This window comes from Rhinolophus hipposideros, assembly GCF_964194185.1.
Source record: "Rhinolophus hipposideros genome assembly, chromosome: 15".
In the NCBI taxonomy this organism is placed as follows: domain Eukaryota; kingdom Metazoa; phylum Chordata; class Mammalia; order Chiroptera; family Rhinolophidae; genus Rhinolophus; species Rhinolophus hipposideros.
The window spans coordinates 50,373,897-50,390,101 of NC_138061.1; the positions used below are offsets into that span (position 1 = coordinate 50,373,897).

At 33.9% G+C, this 16,205-nt stretch overlaps 1 protein-coding gene across 1 annotated transcript in view; it reads left to right on the forward strand.

Moving 5' to 3' along the window:
* The window catches only part of MCU (mitochondrial calcium uniporter), a 185,299-nt gene that overhangs the window by 126,269 nt on the left and 42,825 nt on the right, over positions 1-16,205 (forward strand). The window contains exon 2 of the mRNA XM_081074359.1: positions 13,704-13,773. Coding sequence (XP_080930485.1) covers positions 13,704-13,773 — 70 coding nt within the window. The remainder of the gene's footprint in view (positions 1-13,703; positions 13,774-16,205) is intronic.

Here is a 16,205-nt window from a genome sequence, read left to right on the forward strand (position 1 = left end):
ATGCTTCCTCCCCACTACTAATGAGAATTGTCACTGATTGTGTTGTTTTTTTTGTCTTGGGTGCTAGGAGGCTATAATAGTTTTCTATTGTTGGTCTAACAAATTACAAATTTTGTGGCTTCAAACAACAAATTTATTATAGTTTAGTCGGTTAGAAGTCCAATAATACAGGTCTCATTCAACTAAAACCAAGGTATCAGCAAGGCTATATTCCTTTCTGAAGGGTCCAAGGGAGAATCCGTTCCTTGACTTTCCAGCTTCCAGAGAGGCTACTCACTTGCCTTGGCCCATTTCCATCAGTGATATTAAGGAGAGTCTTTCCTGATGAGTCAGAAAAAGTTAATAAGAGCGAGTCTGGGAGCTACCGGTAGTTGCCCCAAATTCTTTGTAGAACAGATCAAAGATAAATAAAATAATTAGAAAATTTGGGCTCTGTGCATACTTAGAAAATGAAGAGGATAGTAGTGATGGTGTCAACAAGGCCTCTCTCTCTCTCTGTCTCTGTCTCTCTGTCTCTCTCTCTCTCTCTCTCTCTCTCTCTCTCTCTCTCTCTGTTTCTCTCTCATATCTACCTATATGTATATAGTTAAAGATCTGCCAGTCTCTCGGACGATGTAAAATCGTGACTAGAATGCTTTGCTAAGAGATTGAAGCCCACGTGATCCTTGGCAGATGGAGAGATCACCTGGAGTCCGGCAGAATGGGCCGGGGATCATTTTGAGTTGAGTGTTTTCAGTTTTGCATTATATGTGACAATTATCGTAACTCTCTTATTTGATCTTACCCTTTGTACTGCACTAAGACTTTTAATGACTATTATTCTTTTGTATTAATTTTAAATAATAATGTGTTCATTATCTGAAGTTAATACACTGGAACATCTTTGTTAAGGATATTATTAAAAATCAAGAAAATTAAAATAAATCTTCTTTGCTAAAGGTAGATGAAAGGATATCAAAATCTGTGTATTTCTGTGAAGCCAGAGTGTTAAAGACAAATAAGACTTATGCATATTTTTAAATCTGTAATTAATCAAAGATGGTTTGTTGTTCTTATGTTATTCCTGTTGGATAAAATCTGGAAGGACTAAAGAAATGTTATCAATCAGCTAGTTCCCGATTCTAGTATTTGTATTCTGGACTGAAATTTGCAATTTAGCATGACATTTATGTTGGAATGCAGACATTTGTTTTTAATTGGGTAAAATCACTTACAATAAATGGAAAAGGAATTCTGAAAGAAAACCAACTACTTTGCTTTACTGTCTCTTTTTATGGTTTGGTTTTCTCATGGTATGTCTTTACATTTACACAACACATGGGAGGGTGGAAAGTGATTTTTATAGCAGCTGTTGTCTCCGTCTCATTGCAGGGAAATAAAAAAAGGCCTGTAGTTATTTATATTTGTGAGTGGTAACTACATTCATTATTGGCTGAAGCTAGGGCAAAACTGAAAATCACGCAGGATTACTTTTGTTTCACAATTATTGACTTCATTAATATGAGGAAGATGTGAGACGACTTGTCACCACCACTTCTTCCCCCCTTTATTTTATCCTTAGCTAAGAAAAAAATTAAGCAAGTCTGTAACTAAAATGAAAAATAATGAAGCAACATGGAAGTGTATACTGAAATCTTCTATATGTTTTCTATGTTTCTGTCCTAGCTTTTCTTTTGCATTTTAAAGGTGACAGAAAGATAAATAAATCTATTATATTTTACTTTTATAAAAGAGAAGAATCGAACAGGACATTTGGGGTCACTAGGTACTATATCTAGATGGATGGATGGGTAGATGGATGGATGGATGGATAGATAGATAGAGTGAGCAAGAATTATGTTCATTCTTTTTGACTCTCAAATTTATTTGGAAAAAATTCAAGCTTACAGAAAAATTGCAGAAAAAGTACAATGTACAGATTTATATCCTTCACCAAGATACATCAGTTATTAATATTTTACATTTGCTTTATTTCTGTCTATACACATATGTATATATTTACACATGCATATTATTATTCTTTATTATTTCCTGATCCATTTGACAGTGTCATGCATCGTAATCCTTCACCTCGAACTGCTTCAGCCATGTTTTTCTTAAGAACAATAACATTCTCCTGCTCTTGTACAAAATAGAATCTGATTTTCCTTTTTCCTGAATCCTGTCTATTACCTATGTTTTATCAGCATTCAAGAACAAAGGAAGCAGTGAGGGGAATTATTAATAGCAGCCACCCACTTCCTAAATTATTCACCACGATGCATCTTCCAGAAACCAAGTGTGAAAACGAAAGATAGAGGTTGATTTTCAAACCTAAATAAATATAAAGTAAATGATGGACAAGGCCTCTATAGCATTAAAAGTAGACCTAATTTTTTTTAGATATCACATACAATTGAACCATTTTCCTAAATACCTGTTGGGATTTATTTCATAAATTTGTAGAGTTGGAAGCACCTTACAATATATGCTGTATAATCTGTTTATTTTACAGATGAGAAGAACTAAGGTTCAAGGTCACACAACTAGAGATGAGACTAGAATCCTGTTTTTCAAACTCTCATTGCAATATTCTTTCTGTTATGTCACGTTGCCGCACCATGAGCCCTATTGCTTATGCTGGGGTCTTGATAAATGAGAGGTAAAGTGTCAGAGGCTCGACACCTTGCATCTCATTTGGGTGAACTATAGCAGTGCTTCTCAAACTTGAATGTACTGGTGAATTTCCTGGTGACCTTGTTAAAATGCAAATTATGATTCACTAAGCCTGACATTGGGCCTAAGAATCTGCATTTCTAACATGTTCCTCTGATACTGATGCTGCAGACCCATGGGCTAGGTTTTGAGTAGCAGTTATCTAAACAAGCACAGAAACCTTACAGCTCCCAGGCACCCGCAAAGAAGAAAAAAACTACAAAGTATTTTCAGTTACGTAAAGTATAGAGAATATAACTAATACCTGTTTACCCATCATCAAACCAAAATAAAATATTTCTAAAAGTTCTTATTTTCCTGACTTTTGTGCCACTTCAGAGAAGGGAATTTTATCTCAATCCATTAATTTATAGATGAAACTACCCATTTCCCCAGTATTGTTATATGAACAAATACTGAGATTCCACAGACTTTAAAGGTGCTATGGAAGGAAATATGAATTCAGGTGATGAAAAGGACCATAGCCAAATTGAACTATTGATCAAAAAGAACAACCAATGCATGTTCATTTTTACTCTCAATAAAAACATCTTTCAAATCAGCTATGTTTATTTATTATGTCAGAGGGGCAATAGATTGGGGGAGGGAGGTTACCATTTTGTGAGGGGTGAAATGTCTATTGCATTGTTTTGTACACCTGAAACTAATAATTAAAATCAGCTATGTTTATTCATGTAACAAATACTTATTGACAGTTCACACTACCATGTAGTTTACATTCTGATTTTATTCCTTTATATGTATCTACATCTATGTGCTGCTTTAAATAGTGAAAATGATTATTGAAAGATACAATGCTATGTTTTATGGGGCAATGAATCCTTTAAAGTGAGGATTTTACATTTGGGTTTTTGATGTTTAAAAATAATAATTAGCAGTATGTTTAATAGCCATCTCAATATAACATGGAATACGTTTACACCTACAGCAGCTAAAAATAAAATATTCATTTAATATATATAAGAAATCTGCACCCTGAATATCTACCCAGATAATTATAGAAATCATAATTTCATTATTTCTCAAAATAGTTTAGCAGTAAAATATCAATTTCCAGAGGAGAGAAGCTGGTCCACAAAAGCAAGTTATGAAAGTTGTCAACGATATTGAGATATAAGGAAGAAGACAAGTCAATTAATTAAATATTTATTAAGCTTCTACTTTCTCCTAGTGGATGGAGAGGAGGGTACCAGTGTATAAAGAAATGAAGGCAGTCTTCAGGGTAATCATTACTCTGCATGGTTGGCAGACATCTAAATTAGAATACAGTGATACAAATAAAAACAGGTATGGACAAAATCTAGGAGCAGCATAGGAAGGTTATAAAGGAAATGGAATTGAATAGTGTATTATATTTAAAAGTGATAAACAAGGACAAAGAAGATGTGAGATATATATATATATATATATATATATATATACACACACCCAATGGAACGTTAGTCTGCCAGAAGAAAAGGTTAAATAGTGGCATCTGTGACAACATGGATGGATCTTGAGATTATTATGCTGAACAAAATAAGTCAGACAGAAAAAGTCAAGAACCATATGATTTCACTGATATGTGAGATATAAAACTGAAAGCAACAAAGGAAATAAGACAAACAAAGAAACAAAAACTCATAGACACAGACAATAGTTTAATGGTTACCAGAGGTTAAGGGGGGTAGGGGGAGGGTGGTAGATGAGGTGATGGAAGGAGAACTAACTGGGTGGTGAGCACACAATGTGTGATATAGATGATGTATTACAGAACTGTACACCTGAAATCTGTGTAACTTTACTAACAATTGTCACCCTAATAAACTAATTTTTTTAAAAAAGGTAAACAACTAGAGTTAAGAATTTCTGTAAAATAGAGGGATGGGTAGATAATATAATATAGAATCTAGGAAAAGGTATACAAGTGTGTTCTCTGTAAAATTTTGCTGTATGTTTGAGAAGATTCATAATAAAATGTTAGATAAAATAATAGTTGTAAAAAAACAGGTGGGGTGATATAAAAGGGCCACAGTTTTCACTTTTCTTGTGAATAGTAGATTCTTAATAAATAAGAAGGAAAGGAACAAAATAGAAAAGAACTTTCCAATTCACTGTGGGGAAGGCAGGTTGTCACTTACAGAAATGAGAAATTCCTTGCTCTGCTATCATTAACATATCTGCCATGATATCGAAGAGAGTAAAAGTACATCTATTAACACAAATGCAGCAACCATCAGGGTAAAACCACGTCCAAATGTAGCTGTAGAATTGCCTCATACTGGGATGTAGACTACACAATAAAGTTTTAGTAGATATCGGACTCTGGTTCTTGTACAGTATAAACCATAGGTTGTAATTTTGGGGTAATGCCAAAATCTAAAATAGAAACATTATTTATCAATGAAGTTAATTTATAACAAATTATCTCAACTTCATAAGTAGTGATATACTAGAAATAACACTAATCTTTACAATCTTAGAACCAGGTTATTGATTTCAAAATCTAATGTAAGAGAATTTGCTTTAATAAGCATTTCTTGATACTGTTAAATGGATAAATATTTATTAGGGTAAAAAAATGACATTTTATCAATTCATATTATGTAACTATTTGTAACTAGTTGAATGATATACAACTAGTTACAGTTAAAAGTGCTCCAATTATTTTAGTCTTTTGCTAGATCAGCAATAGTGAAGAATTTTATGGCTAAGGTCTTGCCTTGTATGCTTTTATATACATTATCTTACTTGATCTTCAAAGCACTGTGATTTCAGTAAACAAGTATTAATTTTTAAGTAACTTTATTGACAATCTGGGAGTTCGATTTGATTTCCTAACTAGAAAACTGATGATGAAAGATGTAACAGAAAGTCCTTGAATTGCCTTTTGTAGATATGAAATTCTCTAAGTAATCAAAAGTATGTAAATTGAATCATGACTTCCATTATAAAATAACAATATATTCTAGTGGGGAAAATGTTGCCCAAGTTCTAATAAAATGTTGTAACAATTTTTAATATATTTAAAGAGAAAATAATTTTCTAATATATGTGTAATAAATAATTTAACTCACCAAATGTGAATACCACCTTTGCTTAAACTGTATCAGAACCTTTGTTTCCTTGGTGAATTATTGAGGGAAGAATAAAATATGCCCTGTGTCTGGTCTAACCCTTTAAATGTTTTTTTTTCTGGTACTATCTAAAGAGATTTCTTTTAAAACTTCATTTTTCTACATTTAATATCATGAGGTGTTTATGTTGTATAATATCTCTTTGTTGGGAGATAGCTGTGGCTGTTGAAATGCATTATACTTATTAAATTCTTTACAATAAAAGTTCGTCCCTTCAGTAGATTGAAGATTTGTTTTGAGTTTATGTTTCCATATAGCTTACATTTTGGTAGAATGTTAGTCATTCAAATATTGTCACATTTATATTCTCCCTTATCTTTATATGAAATCAGCCTTGTAAAATAGCCATTTTTGTTGTCATTGCCGTTGTTTCTAACTTAACAGATGAGGAAACTGAGACTTGGGTTAAAATTCAAGATTGTAAGTTGGAACCATATCTTCCATATCTTCTAGCTATGGTGTTTTCCCTCTACATCAGATCTGAAGGGTTTGAAATCACAGCACTTATTTTAGTATATTGGTAGAGTCGAAGTGGTGATAAATTATTTCTGATGTGATGCTTCAACAATTTTACTATATCGAGGGATATGGACAAAACTGATGCCAAATTGTAGAAGCTGTTATAGGTGTGTCTTGCTTTAGATCAACTGAAATAGCTTTACACTGTTCATCCTTGTATGTTTATAAACAGTGGATTCTGGTGATTGGTTTGGCCAAGTTGTTGAGAGGTGGGTTCTTTGGTCTTAAAAAAGAAACTTTTGGAACACGTATTGAAAAGATCCATTCTCTTAAGCATTTCGTGTTATGCTAAGGGGAAATGTCACAGAGAGGTATAATTTGACACTTCTAAACTTGTGGTATAGTGAGGCTATTTTTAAAAAGATTTTAGCCATGGACAAATATATAAATACAGTTGTTCCATATAAAGCTGTTTAATATAGTTAGTATAGTATTATTTGATACAGTTTGACACAGTTAGTAAATATTTGTTTCCTATGAAATTAGGTCCCAAGCTTTTCCAAAATAAAGGGAATTGGGTTAATATAGAACTATCTTTTTCTTTCTTTCTTCCATTTTTCTGTGCTCTGGTCTAATGTCTAACTGGCTGTGAATATTTTAGGATATTGACAGTTTTCCAAAGTTGCTGGCATATTGCTGAGTTTGCTCTTCTGAACAATGAAAGGTTAATATAGGGGAAGTTGTATAATTTATGATAGCAGTAAAGAATTTTAAAATAAGTTTTGACTTGAATTTAATAATTTGCTCTGAGGGCATGAAATGTCTTTATATACTAAAATTTGATTTTTTTTATTAGCTTGAATCTTATGACTTAGGGAAATAAAATTATAGTGTTTTGTGGTATAACTCTAACTGGATAATACTAGCATGTTTCTTTCCTGGAGTTAAGATTAAAGGGAAATGGCTGTGATATCAGGGCAAACGTATACTTTTATTTAACTGCAAGCCCTTGTTTTTCCTAGAAGTTCTCAAATTATCTATCAAAGATGTGGACTGTCTCAAACCAAAAATGTAAACTTGTATTTCCTTTTTAAGGGACTGTTGGCACCAAATCACCTTGCTCATTTGGCATTGATAATGCCTAAAGATTTACTCTGATGATTTCTGTACATTCTAGTGTTTTCTTTCTTAACCTTAATTTTGGGCTCTGCCTGTGAAATTTAAATATGTATAATACATGCCATTTACCTAAATGTTTTTCTTTTTTTAACTTCCTGACATATTTTTAAAACTTTCAGCATCAGTCAAGTATTTATTAATGGAATAGTTTAGAATAGCAATTTGTCTTTGGCCTTGAGCACTTACAGTCCTCTCCTCGTTGTTTTTTGTTGTTGTTTGTTGTTTTTCTTTATTTGTTTATTGTTGCTATATTTCAAAGAAAACAAAGGCAAGAGCAAAATCATTTTTGTTTCCATAGGCCAACTATAGGTTATTAGAAGGTGTAAAGAAAGAAAATGACCTATACATGTGTTTGTGAACACTTAGGAAGTAGCATTTTATAATTGCCAGTGTCATTATAGAAGTGGCTGGACAGGACTTTGGGGAAGTAAATTGTCTCAAAACTACAGAGGCAAGGTTCCACAGCAAAGGGAACCTTTTCTTAAAGGGCCAGATAATAGATACTTTAGACTTTGTGGGCCATACAGTCTCTGTTGCAACTACTTTAACTCTCTTGCAACTGCACAGCTACTCAGTCTTACTGTTGTAGCGTGAAAATAGATGAATGAACTATACATGGATAGTACGTAAATGAATGGACTTGGTTGTGTTCCAATAAACCTTTATTTACAAAAACTGGTGACTAGGCTGCCTACCCATGTTCCATAGCATCCTAACAAATAATGTTCATAAGCAACCATATATTTGTGTAATTCTATACAAAAACATCTTTTATTATTATTGAGGATAATTTGTAAAATCATGGAGGACCAAGAGCTTCCTGTTTTAAAATGGCCTAGTAGATGTATACTGAAATATTTTTAAGTAAAGCAATATGATGATTAGAATTTCCTTAAAGATACTCTGTGGGGGAAAACTGGGTGGATATAGACAAATCAAGTTTGACAAAATGTTGGTAAATACAGAAGCAGAAGAGGGGGACCCCGAAAAAATTCATCACACTGTGCTCTCTTCTGTGTATGTTTTTAAAACGTCCATATTAAAAAGTTACTATTTAAATAAGTAATGATCCAGTAAAGGGCCCTTCTCTTGAAATCACCTTAATATAGGAAGGGGACTAAGAAACAGAAATACAAGCTCCATCTTCAGAGAGATCGCTGAAATCCCAAAGCACAATCTGTGAAGGAAGCCTTCCAGATGCATGAAGGTCAATAGGTGTGTGAGAACACCCTGAGAGATGACACTTGTGGTTACAGATCCCAACGAAGCCCAGAGAGGCTCAGGTCTCCAAAAGAAATGGCTGGCTGCGAACTTCTCCGCAGACTTCAACACTAGCACTTTACCTAAGAAATCCTCAAGGAAAGATTAACTTAGGAATTTTGTACCAGTTCAAATAATCATTCAACGTAAAGGCAAATACAAACATTTTTTAACATGTCAAGGTTCAGGAAATTTAGCTCTCACGAGCCCTACTTCTACGAGATGAAGTTCACCCAACCAAGAAATGAAAGGAGAAACTACAGTTAAAATAATGGTAGTAAGCATAGAGTCCACTGATATACAAAATTAAGGCTAAAACAAGTGTGAAGATTAGGTTTTATACAGCAGAATATGAATGTTTAAAACCTTGACAATGTATAATGACATAACTAACAAAAACTGGAAGAGTGAGGGACAGAAATGATATAACATGGTATAAACCTCATGTTTTATAACAAGCTGTCAAAAGATGTCATTTAATCAATAAATCCAGTAAAAGAGGTTATGGGGGTGCGGAAGTATGTAGGTAGGTAGATTATTGATAGATAGGTTCGTAGGTATGTAGATAGATAGATAGATAAACACTAAGAGAAATAATAAACTAAACTGGATGGTAGAGAAGGAAAAAGAAGCAAAACTATATTAAGTTCATCATCGCTTATCTAGAGATAGAGATATATACAGAGGGTGCCAAAAAAATGTATTCACATTTTAAGAAAGGAAAAACTATGTTGTAATACTCAATATATACCAATAACAAAAGATGAATGCAATTTGACTTCTGCAATTACAAGAGGTGCTCAAAGTGGTTCCCATCAGCGTCCAGACACTTCTGATTATGGCGAACTACTGCTTGAGCTTAGGTAACGTCTCTTAAAATGTGTATACATTTTTTTGGCACCCCCAGTATATCAGGAGTACCAATTGATGGGATTGCCGTTTTAAATTGAGCAGCTGGAGTAGGAACGTGAAATTTGAGCAAAGATTTGAAGGAAGTGAGAGAGCCTGATAGTTATCTGGAGAAACAGTATTCTAAGCAGAGGTAATAGCTATTGCAAGATAATAGCTGGTGCATACAAGAAACAGGAGAGAGTCTAGAGGAGCTAGAACAGAGTGAGTGAGAGGGAGAGTGACAGGAAATAAAGTCAAAGAAATAATAGTATCAGATAATGTTGGGCCTTAAAGGCAGGTAAAGGAACTTAGAATCTTACTCTGAAATAGCTACTACTCGTGAAACAAAAAAGTAAACCTTCCATATTATCAGAGGAAATACATGTGTAACTAAAAGCAAGCACAAACCATTTAGTAAACAATTTCCAGAAGATAAAGCAGCAATAAAAACAGAAAGCATAAAAATTTTATAATGTAAAATTTGACGGTTGAAAAGAGATTAAATATATTTTATATTAATAAATATAAATAAGTTAAACTTTCCTCTTAAAGATCACAAAGAAAACTATTTAGAATCATTCCAAAAATAAAGAAACTCAGGAAGAATAACAAAATTAAAAGACAAAGACATCACTTGCATATACAAACAAAAAGAATGCAGGGGTGTCATGATATTAATATTGAACAAGACTTAATACAAAAAGGGTTACATTAGGGAAAAGGACATAGATCTGTATGAAGGAAGCCTTTACATGTCTCTCAGGGGACACAGACTTCATGGAAAGGGTTAGAAGGTTCTTAGGTTAAGACGACTCAGTTTAACCTAAGTTAACTGACATCATACAGATGTCAGTTTCCCTTATGTTAATGTGGGGGAAAATTAGCATAGAGTTAATATGATCTCAACTTCAAAAAAAAACCCAGAAAACCAGCTAACATTTATTGAGTACTTAATCTATGCGACTTTATGCGGTAGGTACTAGTCTACTGTTTGTCCATTTTCAATGAAGAAATGGAGGTACAAAGAGGCTAATGAAATGGCCCAAGGTTGCACTTAGAGTTAGGTAGTAAGTAAGTCAGGCTCTGAACTCAGGCAGGGTGATTACGTATTCTGTGCTTTGAACCATTGTGCAGTATTACTTCTGAACCTAATGAGAGAGAGAGAGAGAGAGAGAGAGAGAGAGAGAGACAGAGATTATGTGTGTGTATAGATACAGAGAGTCTGTTTTGTATGTGTAGATAAACTGACTCTCAAGTTCATATGGGGGGAAAAATAAGCAAGAATAGCCAGAAAAATTCTTAAAGGAAAGTAGTAAGGGAGCCCACCCTACCAAATATGAAAATACAAAGAATGTTAAAATAACGTGGTTAGTAGGACATGAGCAGACAGGTCATTAGAAGTTCAAAAAAAGATCCAAATTCATACAGGTATTTAGAAAATTATAAAGGTAGCATTTCAAATAAGAGGGAATTATCAGTATTAGGGAGAGCTGTCGTTAGAGGGAAATTAGTTGGGTTTCTACTTCTTAACTTTGACCAAAATTAATTTCTAATGAATCAAATATTTAAACCTGAAAAAATAAACTAGAGGCATGGGAGAATTTTATAATATTCTCCAAGTAGGGAAGGCCTCTGTGATACAGGACATAGGCCCCTTAAACCAGAGAAAAGATTGACAAATTTGACTAAAACATGAAAATTGTGTGCACAGAAAAACACTAGTAGCAAAATAAAAAAAATAAAAAAAGGAAATTTTGTAACATTTTGTTGACAAAGCGCTGATTTTTTAATACTTAAAGAACTTCTATAAAATAATGTTTAAAGACAAAGTATCAAATTGAAAAAAATGGCAAAGGATGATGTAAATACCCACTTTACATAAAAGCAAACATAAGTAACACTTAGACAGATAAAACTATGCATAAATCCTCAGTCTTACTACAAAAAATGCAAATTACAACTATGGTGAAATACTGTTCACCTGTGACATTGCAAAATAAAGTTTGATGATACATTGTTTAGGAAGGTGTTGGGAATCAGATACTCATTTAGAGAGTAAGAGTGTAATCAGTAGGTATGTGAATTCATATAACCTCCATGAAAAACAATTTGGCAATAGCTTTGAAATTTAAAATACACGTAACTTTAACCTGGCACTTTCTCTTGAAGTATTTTATCCTCAAATATCTATTCCCACATATAAGGATATTCACTCTAGTATCATGTATTTTAATAATGAAAGACTGTCAGTAGTCAGTTTTAAAGATGTACCATAGCATTTGTTGAACCAATGTAATTCCATTCAGTCACAAAAAACAAATGAGATAAGTTTAAAAAAAAGCAAAAACAGATGAGTAATGGGACAGTTGCATGCTACCATCTGCGTTTTTAAAAACCTCCACAAATATATACATAGATGCACAAACTTATGTGTGTGTAACACTGTCCTTGACAGGAATGGGTAGCTGGTCCACAGGGATGGGAGGAAGACCAATATTAAGTATAAAAGACTTAATATTTTTACTTAGTTTTTGTACTTTTGAATTTTGTACCATGTACTTATTTTACCTATTCAAAAGAAATAAAATAACTTAAACATTTTAAATCAATCATATTGCTAGAAAATACCTAAGGATCCTAGCCCCTAATGCTGTAGTTGAGCAAACTGGGACGCTCAGAGGACAATACCGAGGCCCTGAGTGTTTAATTTAGAAGATAATTAGCACTATTGAGACCTGGATTCTAATCCTGATTTTGATATATGACTCTTAATAAGTTATTTTCTTTCTGAGGTTCTCAGTTTTCTCATCTATAGAATAAGGGGTAGGACTCATCTTCCTTTGTCTTCCAGCATTAGTTTTTCAGGCTAATTCATAGAGCCAAGCAGAGGGTTGGGATCGTAGGGTTTGCCAGCACACCCATCTTTAACCAGAGCATCCCTGGACCTCTGGGTAAGACGGAGTGTAACTAAATGTTTTGAAACTTGAAAAAAAAAGTCTGAAAGTCATAGTCCGTGGTAAAATGATTGTATATAGCAACTTAAAGATTCTCGATGCCGGTGTCAAAACACATTAATGTGTCGTGATCAGCTCTGAAGTCAGTCTCAAGTGATTGTAAATGACTATTTACACTTTTTAATAAATGCTAGGCTCACATTTCTGTATGCTCTCTTCAGTGGGAAGCAGGTGGGAGTTAACGATATTCACATGAAGAGTGTAAAGTCTGTTCTATGCCATAGTTGTGTTAAGGTATGCGTGTAGAGTCCTGAGGGATTTTTCTTTGGGCTGATGGAGTGGAGTATAATATTTGACTCTGATGCTGATACATTGGTTTTTAGTAAGTGAATGCCTTCTTTATTTCCCTCCTTTAGTACTTTTTGGGGCTGGGAAATTAAAAGGCACCAAGGGATAAATTAAGCACTTGGCAAGTCAGAAACATATTCATTAATCTTTCTGAAGCTTAGTTTAATTTTGAGAACCTACATTTCAGACCTAACTACACAATGACTCCACTCTTTGAGGAAGTTGTAAAGGCACATATGAGTGTGAGTGATTTCCTTCTAACATTCAGAAGATGGTAATGATTAAGGAATGAGGTCGCCTGACCAAGTTTTTTCTTTTTTAAAGGAGAGTGAACACAAAGACTAGATGTTTACCCAGTAACAGTGAATTCATGATACAACTACTTACTAACTGGTTATTCCTCATAAAAAACATGATGGAAATGCAGGTCTAAAAGCCAGCTTGAGGAAGAAGCAAGAAAGTTTAGTTTATACTTGATAGCAAGCACTTAAAGCCAATATTAAGTGTTTTAAAAAGTAGATGAAAAAATTTGTGTGATGTGTATACATGTAAATGTGTTTGTATAAAATCTTGAAAACAAACCACAATGTTCATTAGTATTATCTTACGATGATAGGAGTTTCAGAGACTTCTATTTTCTTTTATCTGCATTTTTTAACTTTTCTACAAATAATACATATTAAATAAACAGAAAGCTATTATTTGTTATATACACACACATACACATATAACATTTGTTGTTCAGTCCTGACTGTAGATGTGTCTTTTTTGTATTTTCTAGGTGCACCAGAGGCTTTCTTCTTGGCAGAATTTGGGAGTTGTTTATTGCAGTACTGTTGTGCCCTCTGATGGTGAGTTTTGGCAAATCCATTTTTTGTGTCTAATTTTTTTTCCTTAACTCAGTGTTTCCCATTCTCTAATTGACATATAAATCATACTCTCACTTAAAATTGCCTTGGAGTCAGAGAGAGAAGCGGGGTGCTAAAGAAGAGAAGTGAAATTTGAATGAGGATCTGGAGAATTCGGAGGAGAAATCAGTAAGAAAAACTAATAGACCGATCAAGTTTTCATCGATCATGGAATATTACTATCTTATTTCTTCATTTGTTTTCAAGCCAGGGACATAGTTAATGTGAAGATCACAGAAGCCCCATCTTTGGTATTTCCTAATCACTCGGTCTTCATATTATGGATGATGTTCAATCACTCTAGCCCTTTCATGGATCAGAGACGAAGCCTCCTGCCCTTGCTTGTCTTTTTCTTCCCTTAGGCTCAGGGCTATAACACTCTTCTCTGATGTGGGAAAGAACGAACAGTGTGGAAAAGAATAGCACTATATGTGGTTCTTTGTAAATGTCCATAATGCTGCAAATTGATAACGGGATCTCAGTTTTACTTGTTTTTCTAGTTATGGAGGAGATATGTCACTATTCTTCTAATTTCTTTTACTCAATACTGCACATGTACAGTTTTGATAGTCTGCTTAGGGTTGACTATTAAATATATTTCCTCTGTGTAAAGTTTAGTGTGATAGAACTCTAATTTCAACCTTACAAACGTTAATTCATAGGTAGAGCAACCACTGAAAGAGCATCCTGCAAATTTATAAGGACACATGAAACTGAAGAAATCCCAGATAAACTGTGAAAGTCTGAAAGATCCCCTTTATTTAATCAGTGCAGATATGTGCGGTGTATGTGCGGTGGGAGATCCTTCTCCCCAAAGCTGTTTAGTTATCTGAATACATAGTCCGCGTGTTCATATTTGCTATATTCTCTGAACTGGGAGGAAATGTCCATTTGTGATTACTCATTTGTTTTATGGAAAGGTTGAAAGAAAAAATAGGCCAGAATCAAATCAAGGATGATAGTAACTGGCTTTCTTTTCCCTATCTGTTAAAGACATAAAGAAATGATAAAGTAATATCAGTATATGCATTAAAAAGCAGCACTCAGTACTTTGTGACAGCTGAGGACAGGTACCTTTAGGTATGTTGCCCCCAGTAAATACTCAATATGTACACAGATGCCAGTATTTCCTACATGGCCGAAAGCCAGCAGACCATAATGCCACCTCCCATGACACTTACTTTGTTCCCTTCTTAGCCCCTCCAAAGCAGTAAGTGGGTTTCACGCTTACCCCTGACACTGTCTTGGCCCACTAAACAGCCAAATGGGTGCTGTCCACATCTCTGCCAGCACCACTCCTGTGTCTTGTTACCTTCCTCCAATACCACTGCAGGGTGACATCTTTGGGTGGTTTCAATCAAGAGAGAATTCCTCTCAATGTAAAAAAAATGTTCGTAGTGCTGAATCCTCTCCACTTTTGCTGAACTAGCGGCATTTTATTCATAAATTTCTAGCTTTTATAATGCTGTCTGAAATTGTTACATATTCAGTGTCAGTATATATAAATATATTTTCAGTAAGTTATATATATTTAATATCAACTGAGTTCCACCAACAGGACACTTATGTACCAGTGGTTGTTATATTCAGAGGCAATTAATTTGAACCAATGCAGTTACTATTGTCCTGTATACCAATCTGTGTGGAAATAATTTCAGTCACGTAACAGTGGTATATGTAATTGTTCTGGGGTATCTGGCTGCATGTTACCCCAGAACATAAATGCTAGTAGATTGTCCCTATGTTGCATGAGGAGTTGAAGGTAATATTTTTACAAAAGCTAAAAGGACACATACTCTTAAAAAAAAAATGAGTGGCTCCTAAAATTCCTACCGGTATTACTGCCCATTTTAAGAAAACCAACTCGTATTAGTTATCAAGAAATAGAAGCACAAAATTCTTTGATTTAATGCAACTCAGTGTCCTTGTTATCCTCAAATGAAATATCTTTCTTATTTTGTATACTTAATTCATTTTACGTTAGGTCAATATAGCATATGAGAAAATTCAGCTACTTTAACAGAGTGTAGCCACCAGTACTAAACATCTCTACCATCATTCATTGCTCTTTGCTGTGACTGCTGGGTCATATTCTGCATCAAATGAAGGCTTGACCCTCATTTTTTAAAAATCTGAAATACCTCATTATATAATTATGATATTTATCTACTATATACTGCCTCTCAGTAAGTGCTTATTAATTATGTTGTTTGACAGATCTTCTAGTTATGACTATGATGCTCGTGTAAAATATATATACGAGCCTCCATGCCAAAGATTCTTCATTTTTCTTGTGTCATAAATACTTTTGAGGATCGGGCTCTACATTCTTTCTGTAGAAGAAAATTTATATGTACACATAGGAAATCTTACAT